The 16,968-nt window shown below is 41.8% G+C and overlaps 1 protein-coding gene across 1 annotated transcript; it reads left to right on the top strand.

Annotated features, from left to right (window-relative positions):
- The first annotated feature begins 7,124 nt into the window (after positions 1–7,124).
- On the top strand, positions 7,125–11,309 carry LOC130294160 (cornifelin homolog). The gene is made up of 3 exons (XM_056543663.1): positions 7,125–7,386; positions 8,793–8,929; positions 10,586–11,309. The coding sequence occupies exons 1-3, from the start codon at positions 7,281–7,283 to the stop codon at positions 10,676–10,678; spliced, it is 336 nt and encodes a 111-aa protein (XP_056399638.1). The 5' UTR covers positions 7,125–7,280; the 3' UTR covers positions 10,679–11,309.
- The last annotated feature ends 5,659 nt before the right edge of the window (positions 11,310–16,968 follow it).

Below are 16,968 nucleotides of genomic sequence, written 5' to 3'. Positions count from 1 at the left end.
TATTCACGATAAAAATTCGCTTTACGAATTATTTAAATAATGTGTTTACTTTCACCTTAAATGATTTCTCTAATTTTGCGTAAATAAAGCTTTATTGGTGTAGAAGTGATGGTACAAGAGAGTGAATTGTAATGGCCGCCACTTTATATAGTGAGGGGCTGGACTAACGCCCATTGGTCAAGCTGCGGGTCATAGGTTAAGCTGGTGCTCTCTAGGAGAACATGTGATAACAAATCATGTGACAACATAACATAACTTTATCTAACTTTTATCTAACTTTATCTAACCATCGGTCCGCCGCAAATTATGGCTGGAAAGTATACTAGAAATGAATAAAAACAACATACCCAAAAATCCATTTAATACTACGAGCACCGTCCAGGCAACCAGAGAATTAAACAAAACGAAAGTGCCCATCTCCTCTCCTCTGCTTGTCAGCATGCATATGAGCACCATATTTACTGCAAGAACAATTGAAAGTGAACGGCAACAATATACTCAAGGCTCCTTATACATTGCATCAACACCGCAAACACCTTCCGTACAACTGGAAAATAAAATGTGAATGGCAACAATATCTGCCTCCTCTTCATGTCGGCACAAAATAAAATAGTGACACCTTCTGATATGCCACCCATCCTGCTCACGTCCACAATGATTACTGTATGGACCGATCCTCTCGAATCCTGCTACAGCTGTCAGACGCATTTTAGCGAGCGAAAATACCGGAGCACCCGAAATACCTTGAATCACTGTAGAAAAATACCAACGCCACAAAAATACTAAGAAACCACTTACAGAGAAGGGCATCCTCATATGCATGCACACATATGTCCACACATCTGTATGCAAGATGATAATGTTATGTAACCACAATTGTGCCTCACCTGTAATGCGCATGTCACTGAGACAATTTGTGACGTCACTCCCGTTTTGTAACACTCCTGCATTTAAAAAAAAAATATTTAAAGCCTTACCATACAGTAGTACTCCAGACCTGATGAAGCAAGGGGTTCCTTGAGAAACGCGTTGTCTCTTTAGACCTTTTAATCAATAAACCTGCTTGATTTTATCTCCGCTGCCCTCCGTGATTTTGTGACAGGCAGCCTCCCTGCAGTGCTGCACTGCGATCCTCAGCAGAGACGGGTGCATACCTCTCCAAACTTTGATAACATAACATGTGACAGACTCACACCGGTCCTTGAGACCACCCACAGGTCCTCTGCTGTAGCTATACATGAGGATACCGTCTAGGCATTAAAGTGATATTCACAACATTATGGAACAACAGGGGGAGACCATGCAGGGGAGCCCCCAGGTCACAGAGGGTCTCAACCTGACAGGGCCTAAGGGTAGTACAGGACCATGTCCTGTAATGAGACATCACACATGTAAAGTTACTTAACACAACCATATTTAGTCTAGAACTCGGACAACTGAAATGTAATGTGGATTAGTGCAAGATAATTCACCTTGGGCCTAAAAACCCAAGGGCAGAGTATAGAATGTGTCGTACAGTCCTAACCTCAGTATATGAGGAAAGAAATGTAGGGGTCATTATTACAGAACACTTAAAGGTAGGCAGACAATGTCACAGAGCATCAGAAAATGCTAGCAGAATTCTTGGGCGTATAGGAAGAGGCATTAGCAGTAGAGAGGGAAGTGCTCATGGGTGTACAGGGAGAGGTATTAGCAGTAAAAAGAGAGAAGTGTTCATGGATGTATAGAAAGATGAATTAGCAGTAGAGAGGGAAGTGCTCATGGGTGTATGGAGAGAGATATTAGCTGTAGAGAGGAAAGTGCCTATGGATGTATAGGGAGAGGTATTGGCAGTAGAGAGGAAAGTGCCTATGGATGTATAGGGAGAGGTATCAGCAGTAAAAAGAGAGAAGTGTTCATGGATGTATAGGAAGATGAATTAGCAGTAAAGAGGGAAGTGCTCATGGGTGTATGGAGAGAGATATTAGCTGTAGAGAGGAAAGTGCTCATGGATGTATAGGGAGAGGTATTAGCAGTAAAAAGAGAGAAGTGTTCATGGATGTATAAAAAGGTGAATTTGCAGTAGAGAGGGAAGTGCTTATGGGTGTATGGGGAGAGATATTGGCTGTAGAGAGGAAAGGGCTCATGGATGTATAGTGAGAGGTATTAGCAGTATAAAGAGGGAAAGGCTCATGGAAAGGGAGAGGTATTAGCAGTAGAGAGGAAAGGGCTCATGGATGTATAGTGAGAGGTATTAGCAGTATAAAGAGGGAAAGGCTCATGGAAAGGGAGAGGTATTAGCAGTAGAGAGGGAAGTGCTCATGGATGTATAGGGAGAGGTATTAGCAGTATAAAGAGGGAAAGGCTCATGGAAAGGGAAAGGTATTAGCAGAAGAGAGGGAAGTGCTCATGGGTGTACAGGGAAAGGTATTAGCAGTAGAGAGGGTGGTGTTCTTGGATGTATAGGGAGAGGTATTAGCAGTAGAGAGGTAAGTGCTCAGGCCGCTGTACAGAACACTGATGAGACCTCACTTGGAGTATTGTGCGCAGTACTGGAGACTGTATCTCCAAAAGAATATAGATACATTGGAGAGAATTCAGAGAAGATACTAAACTAGTACATGGTTTGCAGGGTAAAATTTACTAGGAAAGGTTAAAGGACCTTAATATGAATAGAAGAAAGAAGAGACAGAGGGATATGATAGAGACTTTTATGTACAAAAAATGAATCAACACGGTAAAGGAGGAGAGGAGATTTAAAAGAAGAAAAACTACAACAAGAGACATAGTTTTATATTAGAGGGGAAAGGTTTAAAAGGGATATCAGGTAGTATTACTTTACTGAGAGAGTAGTGGATGCATGGAATAGCCTTCCTGCAGAAGTGGTCGCTGCAAATACAGTGAAGGAGTTTAAACATGCATGGAATAAGCAAAAGGCTATCCTTCATATAAGATAGAGATAGGCATAAGGCTATCCTTCATATAAGATAGGGATAGGCATAAGGCTATCCTTCATATAAGATAGGGATAGGCATAAGGCTATCCTTCATATAAGATAGAGACAGGTATAAGGCCATCCTTCATATAAGATAGAGATAGGTATAAGGCTATCCTTCATATAAGATAGAGATAGGTATAAGGCTATCCTTCATATAAGATAGGGATAGGCATAAGGCTATCCTTCATATAAGATAGGGATAGGTATAAGGCTATCCTTCATATAAGATAGGGATAGGCATAAGGCTATCCTTCATATAAGATAGAGATAGGTATAAGGCTATCCTTCATATAAGATAGAGATTGGTATAAGGCTATCCTTCTTATAAGATAGAGATAGGTATAAGGCTATCCTTCATATAAGATAGAGATAGGTATAAAGCTATCCTTCATATAAGATAGAGATAGGTATAAGGCTATCCTTCATATAAGATAGAGATAGGTATAAGGCTATCCTATATATAAGATAGAGATAGGCATAAGGCTATTGTTCATATAAGATAGAGATAGGCATAAGGCTATCCTTCATATAAGATAGAGATAGGTATAAGGCTATCCTTCATATAAGATAGGGATAGACATAAGGCTATCTTCATATAAGATAGAGATAGGTATAAGGCTATCCTTCATATAAGATAGGGATACGTATAAGGCTATCCTTCATTTAAGATAGGGATAGGTATAAGGCTATACTTTATATAAGCTAGAGATAGGTATAAGGCTATCCTTCATATAAGATAGGGATAGGTATAAGGCTATCCTTCATATAAGATAGAGATAGGTATAAGGCTATCCTTCATATAAGATAGAGATAGGTATAAGGCTATCCTTCATATAAGATAGGGATAGACATAAGGCTATCCTTCATATAAGATAGAGATAGGTATAAGGCTATCCTTCATATAAGATAGAGATAGGTATAAGGCTATCCTTCATATAAGATAGAGAGATAGGTTTAAGGCTATCCTTCATATAAGATAGCGCCAGGGACTATTCATAGGATTCAGATTATTGGGCAGACTAGATGGGCCAAATGGTTCTTATCTGCCGACACATTCTATGTTTCAAGAGTTATAAAAAAAAAAAAAAAAAAAAGCCTAGTAAAAGTAATGAAATGGAAGGAGGGAGTGGCAGGAATGTGAACGATACAGAACAATAAGGAAAATGACATAAAAAACAAGAGAAAGGTGACAATAATGTCATTTCTCAGTAACCTGTATCCTCCCGGCCATAATTTCAGGTTCTGTATAAATATCGGAAGTTGAACTGAATTGTCAAAGCTCCCGCAGCATCTTCTCCCTGATACAGCTCTGCAGCACAAGTAAGTGTCAGCTCTTCAGGCCACTGTCCTCTGCCTATCGCTCTGGTCTTCACTGGTTACATTGAATGTAAGACTCCTTACAGCAGTGTTTCCCAACCAAGGTGCCTCCAGCTGTTGCAAAACTACAACTCCCAGCATGCCCGGACAGCCAACGGCTGTCCGGGCATGCTGCGAGTTGTAGTTTTGCAACAGCTGGAGGCACACTGGTTGGAAAACACCGCCTTACAGCATTGTATTATCTCACAATTCTCTTCTATAGTGTACTATACAGTGGTCCCTCAAGTTACAATATTAATTGGTTCCAGGACGACCATTGTATGTTGAAACCATTGTATGTTGAGACCATAACTCTATGGAAACCTGGTAATTGGTTCTGAAGCCACCAAAATGTCATCCAAAAATAGGAAAAAGTGAGGATTAAAGAAAAATAAGTAGATAACTAATATAGATAAAGCAAATCCTCACATATAAAAGTAAGAAAGATCTGCTGGGAGCTGTAATCACTGTCTATGTCAGTGTTTCCCAACCAGGATGCCTCCAACTGTTGCAAATCTACAACTCCCAGCATGCCCGGACAGCCGTTGGCTGTCCGGGCATGCTGAGAGTTGTAGTTTTGCAACAGCTGGAGGCACCCTGGTTGGGAAACAATGGTTTATGTAGAGGACAGGAGCTTCTTCAGGGTCCTATACAGTACACACAGTGTCCCAAATGGAGCCGCCCTTACTTGGCGTCCAAAGGAGCAGCTAACCCTGGCACAGGTAAGGAGTAGTACAGAACATGTAGTTCCTACCTGTACTGTAGGGGGCGCTATCAGACATCCAGTCAGTGCATGTAATTCAGCAATAGAGGTGATTTACCAGTAAAATGCCCATTCTGATTGGTCAGTTCTTCCGGTCATTGACACGTTTCACAGATCTGGACTGTCTGTAGCATTGTATGTTGAGTCTGGTTTCAAGTTACAATGGTCCAGAAAAGACCATTGTATGTTGAAACTATTGTATGTTGAGGCCATTGTAAGTTGAGGGATCACTGTACTAGGATCCCCGGATAAAGACTCCGGATCGGGGATTGTGGATTTTCCAGAAAGGTTTTTGCTGTTTGGATTTTTGGAGAATTTGGGGGAAATTTGCCAAAATTGGAGCAGTTGCTAAACCAACCAAGTACTCAGATATCTTATCTCAGATATCAGACCATTTTTCAAAAGTCCTTTTTATTTTAAGATCTACGACCTGCTTGGTCGGTATCGACCTCCGCTCCGCTTTTCCTTCCCATCATTGTATTCCAGTTTTAGATTTTACCGTATAAGAAGAATTTTTCTGCGGTAAGATCTTTTTTTTTATTTATTTTTTGACAATTAAGAAGTGTTAGCAGGTAAAACCATTAGGTACAATTGTAATTGGACAATATTACTCATGATAGTCATTTTCTCGTTGTGTCCTGTTGTAAAGGAAATAGGGACACAGTCATAAGGACGTATTCAAAACTTTGTGGGAATTTTATGCCACTTGTCACAATATGATAAATAAAATAATAAAATAAATAACATTTTGGGGGGGTTTAATTATAGGGATTTAGTGCCCCGGGCTTAGGCCCTGGGTTTGTGTGAATACTTTTAGTGGGATCCCTAACCCACCTAGGGGAACCTTTGTGTGTATCTTGTCACAATATGAGGCGCAAAACTTGGATGTGTGAAGACAGCCAAAAAACAGGCAAATATTTCACCTAAAGGAGTACTGTAGTGGAAAATAACTTATCCTTCGGATAGGGGATAAGTTATAGATAGTGTATGGGGGGGAGGGGTCCGACCACTGGGACCCCCCACGATCTCCTGTATGAGGCCCCGGCAGTTCGCAGAAAGGGAGTGTTCCGTCCCTACATGACGCGGCGGCTGACACGCCCCCTCCATGTATCTCTATGTCGGCTGCTGGGGACGGTCATGCCCCCTTCCTGCGGACTGCCAGGGATCATGGGGGGTCTCAGTGGTCTTAATAGGGCTTTGGGGGTCTGAATCTTTTGTCTATCTATGTCAGCAGCTCTTAGTGTATCGGTGCCCCCCATTCATCCTGAGGACCTGTGTAACCTTGTTTACAGGGGATATTCTCTCATAACAGACAGCTCCCACTTTAGTTCCTCCACCGGTGCCTAGGTGTGGCCCTGGCATGCATATTTTTTTAAAACCCAACACACCTGCTCATCTGCCATTTTCTCTTCTTTACTTGGACTGAAGCCTTCCAGTATTGAGCGACTTATATGTGGTGGGCCATGGGGTGTGATGAGGTGCGATGGTGTGGTGTAGGGGGCAGATGTTGTAGCCCAGGGGCAAGGTGTTATTAACCCCTATATGTTCGTGATGCCAGGGCATGGTTTTCCCGGTAACCACCCGAACGGCAGAACCGCTATCCCAATGTTATGCAGGGCAATAATAGTCCAAGATCAGATAAGGGTTAACAGTAGCTTTACTGAGGTAGAAAGATGAAAATAGTCTTTACAGCTAGGCCAGGATCCCAGAGAGGTGGCCAGTAACACAGAAGGACCTCGCAGCTTGCTGGGCCTTGTAGTGACTTTGATAGACTTAAGTTCAGCCACGCTGACTATAATAGACTTGACTTTAGACTTGACTTTAGACCTGACTTTAGACTTGACTGGGTTGTAGACGTGGACTGGGTTGCTGTGTGACAGCAGACATTAGCTCTGAGATGTCTGGTCTTTACTGTACAGATGGACAGTCCATCTTTTTCTTGATTAAAAAAAATAACATTTTGTTTATAGAAAGTATAGAAACCAGGGGCAACTCCACTGACGTTAGGCAGGTGGATTAGACGTCCATTGGGACTTGGAGTAATAACAGATCTTAGATGTTCCTGGAATGAAGTCTGTGTTGTTGTGAGCGCTCTATCCCGCGGGATCGGTGGCGTGTGCCAAACTTGCCCTGTAATGATTATTGTCCATTCACGGACTGTATGTTCTTGTCTTACAGATCACAATGTCTTACCCAATTGGTTCTCAACCCCAAGCCATGCAAGGCTATGCCTCCAGTGGCAGCCAGTGGCACTCCGAAGTCTTTGACTGTTGTGAAGACATGGGAGTCTGTAAGTATTCATGGGTGAATTTTCTAAATAATAAAAAAAAAGTAAAACATTTTCTTGTAAAAGATAAACATTTGGTTATAAACATTGTATTAAATATATAGGGAGTAATATTAAAGTATAGTACATAGACTGGGAGATGAACACCACATAGTAGTCCATAGAGTAAATATCCACCAAGTTTCGAGTTGGAGATATCTGATGTGGGCACCTTGAGAAGAGAAGGTAAATATGGAAGACCTCACGTGCCGTACATCATAAGAGCATAACTCACTTAACTACACATCTAAAAAAGCAAGAATTCAGGACAAAAGTAACAAATAAATTTCCCAAGATGCCCATGGCCTTTCAATTTTTATGCCTGGATCTACAACTTACACTCCCTTATCTCACTTTACATAAAATTAGAACATCGAGCAAAAGTTCATTGTATTTCATTAATGCAACTTAAAAAGAAAGAAAGCACAAAAGGCTCCAAAATCTCCTGGTAGACGGATGCGTTGACCCTAGACTTAAAGGTGTGCTCCGGGGAAATAAACCCATAGCCCATGCTTTCCCTCTCACCAACCTATGTATTTGTCTAAATATAATTCATTGGCTATATAGAGCAGTTTCTCTCTTTCAGCTGTCACTTACATTCAGCATATGAGAGAAAAACATCATTTTTAGATCCACTTTGTCTCCTCAGTGAGACCTAGCCCCCTCCCTTCAAGACAACACCACCTGATTTCTGTTTGGTCTAGAGATCTGGCTGTACAGCCACACACCCCCCCCCCCCTCCTCCCTGTGTGAGGAGCTTGTGAGCTGTGAGAGAAGAGCAGTGAAGATTCTTAATCACAACTGAGCACATAGCTGAAGATCTAATCACTGACTTCTGCTATTCTGAGCACAGAATGATTTATTGCTGGGGGAAGGATAGTCTAAAAGAAAAGACATGTACAGTGTGTGAGTTGCAGTGTGAACATGAGCACAGATAGTGAAAGCAATTGGCTGGCAGCCATTACACAGAGCTGCACTGACTTCTGGGAGTAATAGTCTGTGCTTCAAACAAGGAAAAGGTATTTAGGAGTCATCAGGGGCCAAAGGAGCTTCAAGGGACAAAGAACAGGTATTGTGGTGGCTTTGGGGCATTTTTATGTTCCTAACTTCCCTGGAGTACCCCTTTTATGAAGCACAGTGGATCAACACCAGCAGATGACATGGCTTTGGGGTTTTCATGAGCTATAAGCCACAATCATCACAATTATGACAAATCACAGCTTGAACTATCTTGCTTTGCATGTAATGAGTCTCTCTCATATATTAGTTTCACCTTTTGAGTTGCATTACTGAAATAAATGAACTTTGCACGATATTCTAATTTTTCGAGATTCACCTGTATGAATTTTTCCTTTTTTGTCTGTTTTTAGGTCTTTGTGGAACATTTTTCCCTGGTAGTCTTGCATGTAAAGTGGCGTCAGACTATGGCGAGTGCTTCTGCTTGCCATGCCTTGGGGGCACTATACTGGCTTTGAGGACAGGCATTAGGGAAAGATATCACATCCCGGTAAGTTTTACTTAGACAAATGTCTCTTAGGTGGCTAACATACCTGTGAAATCTATCATAAGCATTAGGCTATGCTGTGTGCTGTTTACTAATTCATTGGTTGACATTTTTTTGAATGTTCTATAACTGCAACAGAGGGCGCTATACTGCAGTAGTAATAATCAGGTCTTATTGATAATGGTAACTATCATTTCTAAATCAACCCCTTAAAAATTTGACTGTTGGAAGTCTAAGTTTGGTTGGCTGGACAATCCCATAAACTAGACCACAAAGGGATCGGTTTGCACAAACTGCACCTAAAGTGGGCATTTCTGGGTGTTTCCAGGGCAGGGCTTAAATATAAGACTCAAATAGGATTGTCTTCTTCTGGATCTATTGAACCCATAATTGTGTCAGAGCCTTGACCGAAAACTAGATGGTACCAATCCGTAGTCTGTTACCAAGGGCAACAAATAGAATTTTGAAAGCAGTTCTGCATAAAAAACACAAAAAGCAACACAAAATAACTTAAAGAGGCACTGTCATTATGAAAGACGTTTTAGATTTTGTAGTGCTACTGATAAGATGACTTTTTTCAATATAAATTTATGAATGAAAATTTTTTAATTTTACTAAAAAATAAAAAAAAATGACAATAGCCACCACTAGAGGTCATCTATCTTTATGCAGACAGACTACTCTGTATTTTGCAGCATACTGGATACTGGCCGTAAAGTGTGTTGGAATACAGTATAGGAAATTACCATTGCACCACTACAGCCTTCAGATGTTCCTAAACTACATCTCCCATGATGGGAGTTGTAGTTTTGCAACAGCTGGGGGTACAATCTTTGTAAAACTCTGCTAGAGCTGTGTATTCTCCAGCTGTGTGCCTCCAGCTCTTGCAAAATGAAAAAAGGATGTGTGGGCATGCTGGGAGTTGTAGTTTTTCAACAGCTAAAGGTAACATTGCTCTAACACAGTGCTTTATAAACACTGCAGCTCCAGCTGTTGTAATGCAAAACTACAACTCCCAGCATGCTTGAACAGCCAAAGCTTTCTCTGATTCCTGAATGACAAAGAAGCTGATAAGACATTCAGGAGTCTGTGAAAGCTAAATGACACACACATAGTGAGAGCTATGTTGATCAGCATCCAGCTTTACTAGGAACAGATAGAAAATGTATGCATAAAAACTACAGGGATTTTGTCAGGCTGCTCCCAGACTTAGGGCAGATGAGTCATCACAGTGAGGGAGAGAGAGGAACACGCCCCCTCCATAAGGCAAGAAGACAAAGCAAGTGAGCAACATATAAATGATATTTATTAAGGATATATAGGTCCTAGACAAAGTTATATGTACATTATCAGGATTAGGTACTGAGTAACATATCACTTTTTTTTTTTTTTTTTTTTTGGCTCTATGACAGGAATGCTTTAAAATTGATAGAAAACCAGTAAAGCAAAGTACATACAAAATGGCTCAGCTTTTTTTTTTATGTAGCTATAATTGTTGACATTTTATTGAAATGGGGATGTACAGGACTGGAAAAACATGGTTGCTTTCTTGAAGAAACAGTGTCACACCTGTGTACATGTATGTGGTGTTGTATCTCAATTCGATGTACAACCCCCCCCCCCCCCCCTATCTAAATGGTCTCTTCTTCTTCATTATAGGGAAGTATCTGCGAAGACTGTGTGTGTCTCACGTTCTGCGGACCCTGCACGCTCTGTCAGATGGCCCGCGAGCTGAATGAGAGGAAACGTTAAGACTGTACAAAGGGTTTTCGGAGATATGGCGACCATCAAAGGACTGTTCACATTTTACAAGACAAAATGTTTCACAATCTTCTCTGGTTGGAGTTGGAAAGAGAGTTGGTGTGACGTGACCACTGACCACTTCATCTTTACACATCTCCAGTGCGGGAATAAGCAGCAGCATTATACTATATAGGATCTGTACCCTACATTACAACATCAGCCCTGAGGCATTTGATGATATATATCCCATATATATATTTTTTTTCCAAATTCCTTGTATCTCTCCATGAAGCCTATGTGTGACATTAGCCTGCAGTATAGCGGTCCTAAAAAGGCGTACTCCCGCCACGCCCCCTCCATTGATGTCTATGGGAGGGGGCCTGACTGTCGACACGCCCCCTCCCATAGACATCATTGGAGGGGGTGTGACGTGACGTGTTGTCACGAGGGGGCTTGGCCATTCAGAAGGCTGGTATGTTCAGAAGGCTGGGCCACAGGAGTACCCCTTTAAGATGTGTTCCCTTTGTTTAATTTTTGCGATTCTATTTTTGTTACTTTTTGTGAAATGTTGTGTATTTGCATTGTATAAAATACCATAATAAAAAAATAGTAAACATGCTCGAAAATGGTTCCACAGAGGAACTGAAACGTTGTTGTGACATTAGTGAATAAATCCACATTTTGTTTGCTGATATCGGAGTGTTGCACCATTGTTTTTGGATTATCTGAAAGGACTTTGATTGAGTCAGGGGCGCTGGCACCCTGCAGGTCAACTGATGAAGAAGTGCTGCATTTATTTGGTTATTTATATAAAAAAAATAAAAAATATATATATATAATTGTTCAACTACTATAAACTATAGTAGTATGGCCCCTCGGGGCAACCAGATTAAAGAATGAAATGTAATTTATTTTCCATGTAGGACATCACAAGGGTTTGCATCAATGTGATTTTTCACATAACAAGGATAAAGATTTTTGTTAAATCTCTTTTGAGCTCAGGACAAGTTTTACAGGAATTGTGTTCATGGAGGGGTATTTATATAAGGAGATTAGTATTAAAGGGGTACTACCGTGGAAAACTTTTTTTTTTTTTTTAATGAACTGGTGCCAGAAAGTTAAACAGATTTGTAAATTACTTCTATTAAAAAATCTTAATCTTTCCAGTACTTTTTAGGGGCTGTATACTACAGAGGAAATGTTTATCTTTTTGGATTTCTCTTATGTCACGACCACAGTGCTCTCTGCTGACCTCTGCTGTCCATTTTAAGAAATGTCCAGAGCAGGAGAAAATCCCCATTGCAAACATATGCTGCTCTGGACAGTTCTTAAAATGGACAGCAGAGGTCAGCAGAGAGCACTGTAATTTACAAATCTGTTTAACTTTCTGGCACCAGTTGAATTAAAAAAAAAAGTTTTCCAAGGTAGTACCCCTTTAAAGGGGTTATCCACCATAAGGTGATTTTAATGTTTACCTGCCAGACAGAATGAAGAATCTGCACTTGTCTTGGGGCCAAATGGCTATGTTGTGAAATTACAATAACGCTGGGGCTTTATTTTTGTAAACTGGCTATTTCCTGTTGGAGTTCTCTTTCTCCAACTTCAAGTTCCATGATTCCTTGGTTGTAAGTGTGAGGTCACTTTTCTTCCTCCCACACATCAGCCACTCCATCCAGTGAAACACACCAGTGATCCCTTCCATGCAATAGACCAGTGTTTTCTGACCAAGCTCCCACCAGCTGTTGCAAAACTACAATTCCTTGAAGAATGATCTTCCTCCCACCCTGTGGTTGCTCCACCTCCCTGAAGCAACAACAGGCTCCCTTTTATCACCAGACCAGTGATGTAATGTCTCGGGCTGCACTGCAACCTGGGAAAACCTTAGACGACACTCGTCTTGTATGCTGTTAACAAAAAACATTGGGCCATATATTTAATATAAATTTTCTAAGCTCAATCGGTGTAAAAGTGTCAGTTTTGGAGTTATTCTTGTTTCCCTTAGTCTATTCAGCAGCACAACATGTGGGGAAATTCTCCACCCACAAGCTGATAGGACTGGTGGAATTTTAATGCATGAAGTCTGGGCCTATATAAAGGCCATCGACAAGCACCATCTAACTAACTAAAGAATAAGGATGGGGGCCTTGTACTGCTGAATGAACAAGGTATGTGTTAGAGTAATTTTTCTGTTAAATTCCCCATATTGTCAGCATCCTGTTGCTAATCTATACTTTTTATAATATACATTTCAGGCTACCTGTACAATAAAGGCATATTGTCAAATGAGATACAAGAGGTCGGAGGTTAGAACAGACCAAAATAGAACTTCTTGTACTGCTAATTCTTGCAATGTTATTGTTTCTCAAGGCCATAGATAGATAAGGGTTTTTCTACAACCCCATTAACAAGAACTTCCTGTCATGCTCAGTAATGATTTATTCTTTACTGATGGGTTTATGACCCAGTGATGATTTCCTAAAGACAGACAATTCTTCAGCTATAGTAATCATGTGTAAGCTATGCATATTTGTTGTCTTCTGAGTTAACCCTGTAATAAACCTATTCGCTTTCACCGAGATTGGACTTCCTCTTCACTTTGTACAAAAAAAGGTCCCTTACAGTTTACTACAAAACCAACACTTCCCTTATATCCACAGCTAGCAGCAGATAGGGTAGGTAGGAAAGAGTAGGGTGGTCCGGCACTAACAAGACTAAGGCTGTCTGGATATATGTAATAGTAGAGTGCGGTGGTGACAACCAGAGTGAAGTTGATGTCGGCGGTGCAATGTCCAGGAGAATTCAAGATACACTGTAAGTATAGAAGACAGGACAGCACTCACCATTCAACTGATCTTTATTGAAGCATTCCAGTAGTAATGGGCAGGTGCAGTGGTAGAAGCGGGGGACGTAACCGGGACAGACTGTTTCACGCTCTCACAGTGCTTCTTCAAGCCGGTGTGCGACTTCCGCATAAAACGTGACGTAATAAATTGGCGTCACGGTCATCTGCGTCATCATCAAAAGTCAAACAAAGTGAACATGTGACCAACATACGGGGCACATGGTGTGAAATCATGTGACTCAAACTGAAAACAAAAACCAAGGCAACATGTAGCAGGCTGATGCTATTAAGTTCAATAACATTATATATGCATGTGTCTCTAAGGCTGACTCTAGGGATAAACTGTGTTAGAAGTAGTATAAAGGATTTATGGAAATGTTGCCAATTCAATCCGATCATTAAGTCCCAAAACTCCTGCTGCTTCAAGTTTGAGAATCCAATAGGCTTCCTTACGTAATAAAATGGTATGCCGATCACAGTCTCTTGGGAGCTACTTATCCCTCTCTAGGCCAGAAGATTTTAGGACACTGGGGTCATCTGCATTGGTTTCCTTTATGTAGGCAGTCAATCTGGGAGCACCTGCTCCCATCCTAATCGACTGAACATGTTCACGAAAGCGGACATGGAGGGGCCGAATCGTCTTGCTCACGTAAAGGAAACCGCAGGGGCATAAGATGACATATACAAGGTAAGTAGTACGACAAGTAATCAAATCCCTAACGTAATGGCAATAGCCCCCCAGTTGTATCTTCTTGGTGGATAAGTTTTGGGGGCAAAAGGAGCATGTTCCACACGAAAAATTCCCCTGGGGTGTAGTGTTAGTTAGCCAATCACATCCGCTTGATGCCACAACCTGGTTCGGAGTGCCTGTTTTCTTGAGTGTATCGCCCAAAGTATGATTCTTTCTATAAGTAACCAAAGGAGAATTAATGGCAACTTCTCTCAAATCGAGATCGGATTCCAGGATATACCAGTGTCTGCGGATAGTGTTGGCTATGACACTATTCATATTAGAGTTGGCAAGAGAAAAAAACTAATCTTTTCGGTTTCTCATTATGTTTTGATTTTGGGCGTAGCACGTCAGAACGTCGGACTGTCATTGCCCTCGCAAGACTATCGTCAATAATCTTAGTTGAGTATTGTCGGTAGAGTCAGGTCAGCAGCTTGGGTCAAAAAAGTGTCATTGTTACTATTTATTTTCTTTAAACGTAAAAATTGAGAATAAGTGATACTGTGTTTAACGTGATTGGGAAGTGAAGCAGGGAATTGCGAGCAATACTCTTGCGATATCCCTGGGTGGTCAGCATACCTTTGATAATAGCATACTATTTACCTCCGATTTTGGGAGTTTGGAACTCAGTTTTCTAGATGTCAAATTGAAAGTTATCGAAGGTATGCTGAAGGTATGTCTACCTATTTATCTCTCTACCTTATATCTATCCACTATGGGAGCATCAGAGATACCCAAGTACATCGCTCATTTATCACCTGCTCTCCCATAGAGAATGCATGGAGGAAGCCAACACACACCCTACTTTTACACAACAGAAGGTAACGCTATGATAAGCCTAAATAAAAGTAGATAACAACCCCCTACTCTCTCAGGATACTGCTGTCTGAGACACATCAGCTTCCACCATCCCTTTAACCTGAGTGACATGGAGTCCAATCTCGTACTCAATGACCGCTGTCTTCTTCATTGAAAATACTAGTAACTCTCACTACGTAAAACCTCGCCTAAGGCCCATGAGAAATTTGTACTATTTAGAAAATCAAGTCACTTTTTACTTTCGCCTTAGGTTACTTTTTTTGAAGTGCCGTGGTAAATATACACCAAAGTTTTCCTTCTGTGCTAACATAGAGATTGAATGCACCAGGTGAGCCACAGGCCAAAAACTGCTTCAAGTTCAATGTTTTATTGTTCTTTAAAAACAGAATAGAGGCAAACATAGCATATGTGTGGTGGCGGGGTGTGATGAGGCCAGATGTTGTTACCCTCGGGGCAGATGACATTAACCCCTTGTATTTGTGATGCCAGGACATGGTTTAGCCGAAGGTACATCACTGGATCCTGGGCTAGGCGCGGGGGCAATAAAGACTCTGACACAAGTTTCGGTAGCTTTACTGAGGGTAGACAGATGGTAAAGTCTATACAGCCAGGGCCTAAGGAGGTCACCAATGACTCAGAGACCTTGCAGGTTCACTGGGACTTGTAGTAGGACTGGGCATTTTAGTGCAGGCCACCTTGACTAGACAGATGACTTGACTTGACTGGTGACTGACAATTATTATAGCTTACTTACACTTGACTGTGGCTACAGACTTGGCTTGAGGTCTCTAATGCTCTGGACACACACACCGAGACAGCTTGACTGCACTGGACCTCAGCAACAAGAGAGAGAGAAGCTCCACCCAGGGCTTATATGGGGGAGACTAGCAGGGAGCCCATAGGTCATCCTTGTGGTCAGCTGGTCACTGATACCTCCTGGGTAACAATCACATGGTACATTTTATTAAAGGTATAACACATCTTATAATACAAAACATATGTACAAATGGGGAAACAACTACAGGGGGCCCTGGGGACACTGAGGGACACTGCTGGAGAGGGCAGGAAAGGCAAGGGGGAACAACATCCGGTACTGGGCCACCACATATGCCTATCTAGTCAATGCACAACGCATTAAGTATTTCTTCACCCTGCTGTGTCCACACAGGGGGCGATTTATCAAAACCGGTTCAGAGGAAAAGTTGCCCAGTTGCTCACAGCCCTTTTTAAAAAAATTAAAGAAGCGATCTGATTGGTTTCTATGGGCAACTGGACAACTTTTCCTCAGGACAGCTTTTCATAAATCTCTCTAATAGTAGTCAGCTAAGGCTACTTTCATACTATAGATAAAGCCCCGTTACAAACGGACGTTAAAGGGGTACTCCGCCGCAAACATCTTACCCCCTATCTAAAGGATAGGAGATAAGATCTGAGATCGCGGGGGTCCTGCTGCTGGGCACCCCTGCAATCTCCAGCGCGGCACACAGTCATTCCACGCATGGAGCGAACTCCGCTCCGTGCCCGATGACTGGCGATGCGGCCGCCACACCCCCTCCATTTAGTTCTATAGGAGGAGGCGTAACTGCTATGTCATAGCAGTCACACCTCCTCCCATTGACATGAATGGAGGGAGCTTGGCATGATGTCACGAACGTGGAAGTTGCAAGCTTCCGTGTTCCTGACGCCACTGCTGCCGGTACATCGACCGTGGGGGTCCCCAGCGGCAGAACCCCCCGCGATCTAACATCTTATCCCCTATCCTTTGGATAGGGGATACGATGTTTGTGGCGGAGTACCCCTTTAAGGCTCTCTTTTTTATTTTTTGGCCATTAACGTCCGTTATTGTAAAGGAGCCTAACGGGAGGCATAATGGCATAACAGAGTATCCCATTCACATGCTGGGGCTGA

The sequence above is a fragment of the Hyla sarda genome, chromosome 10, assembly GCF_029499605.1.
Source record: "Hyla sarda isolate aHylSar1 chromosome 10, aHylSar1.hap1, whole genome shotgun sequence".
Lineage (NCBI taxonomy): Eukaryota > Metazoa > Chordata > Amphibia > Anura > Hylidae > Hyla > Hyla sarda.
The sequence above is the reverse complement of the archived record's forward strand: the minus strand, read 5'-3'. Positions and strand labels throughout refer to the sequence as shown.

What these genes read in the sequence shown, in the direction of transcription:
- LOC130294160 (XM_056543663.1), top strand. Translation starts at nt 7,281, where the DNA reads ATGTCTTACCCAATTGGTTCTCAACCCCAAGCCATGCAAGGCTATGCC. An exon ending in TTGTGAAGACATGGGAGTCT is followed by an intron (nt 7,387 to 8,792) that starts GTAAGTATTCAT and finishes GTCTGTTTTTAG; the next exon opens with GTCTTTGTGGAACATTTTTC. An exon ending in GGGAAAGATATCACATCCCG is followed by an intron (nt 8,930 to 10,585) that starts GTAAGTTTTACT and finishes TCTTCATTATAG; the next exon opens with GGAAGTATCTGCGAAGACTG.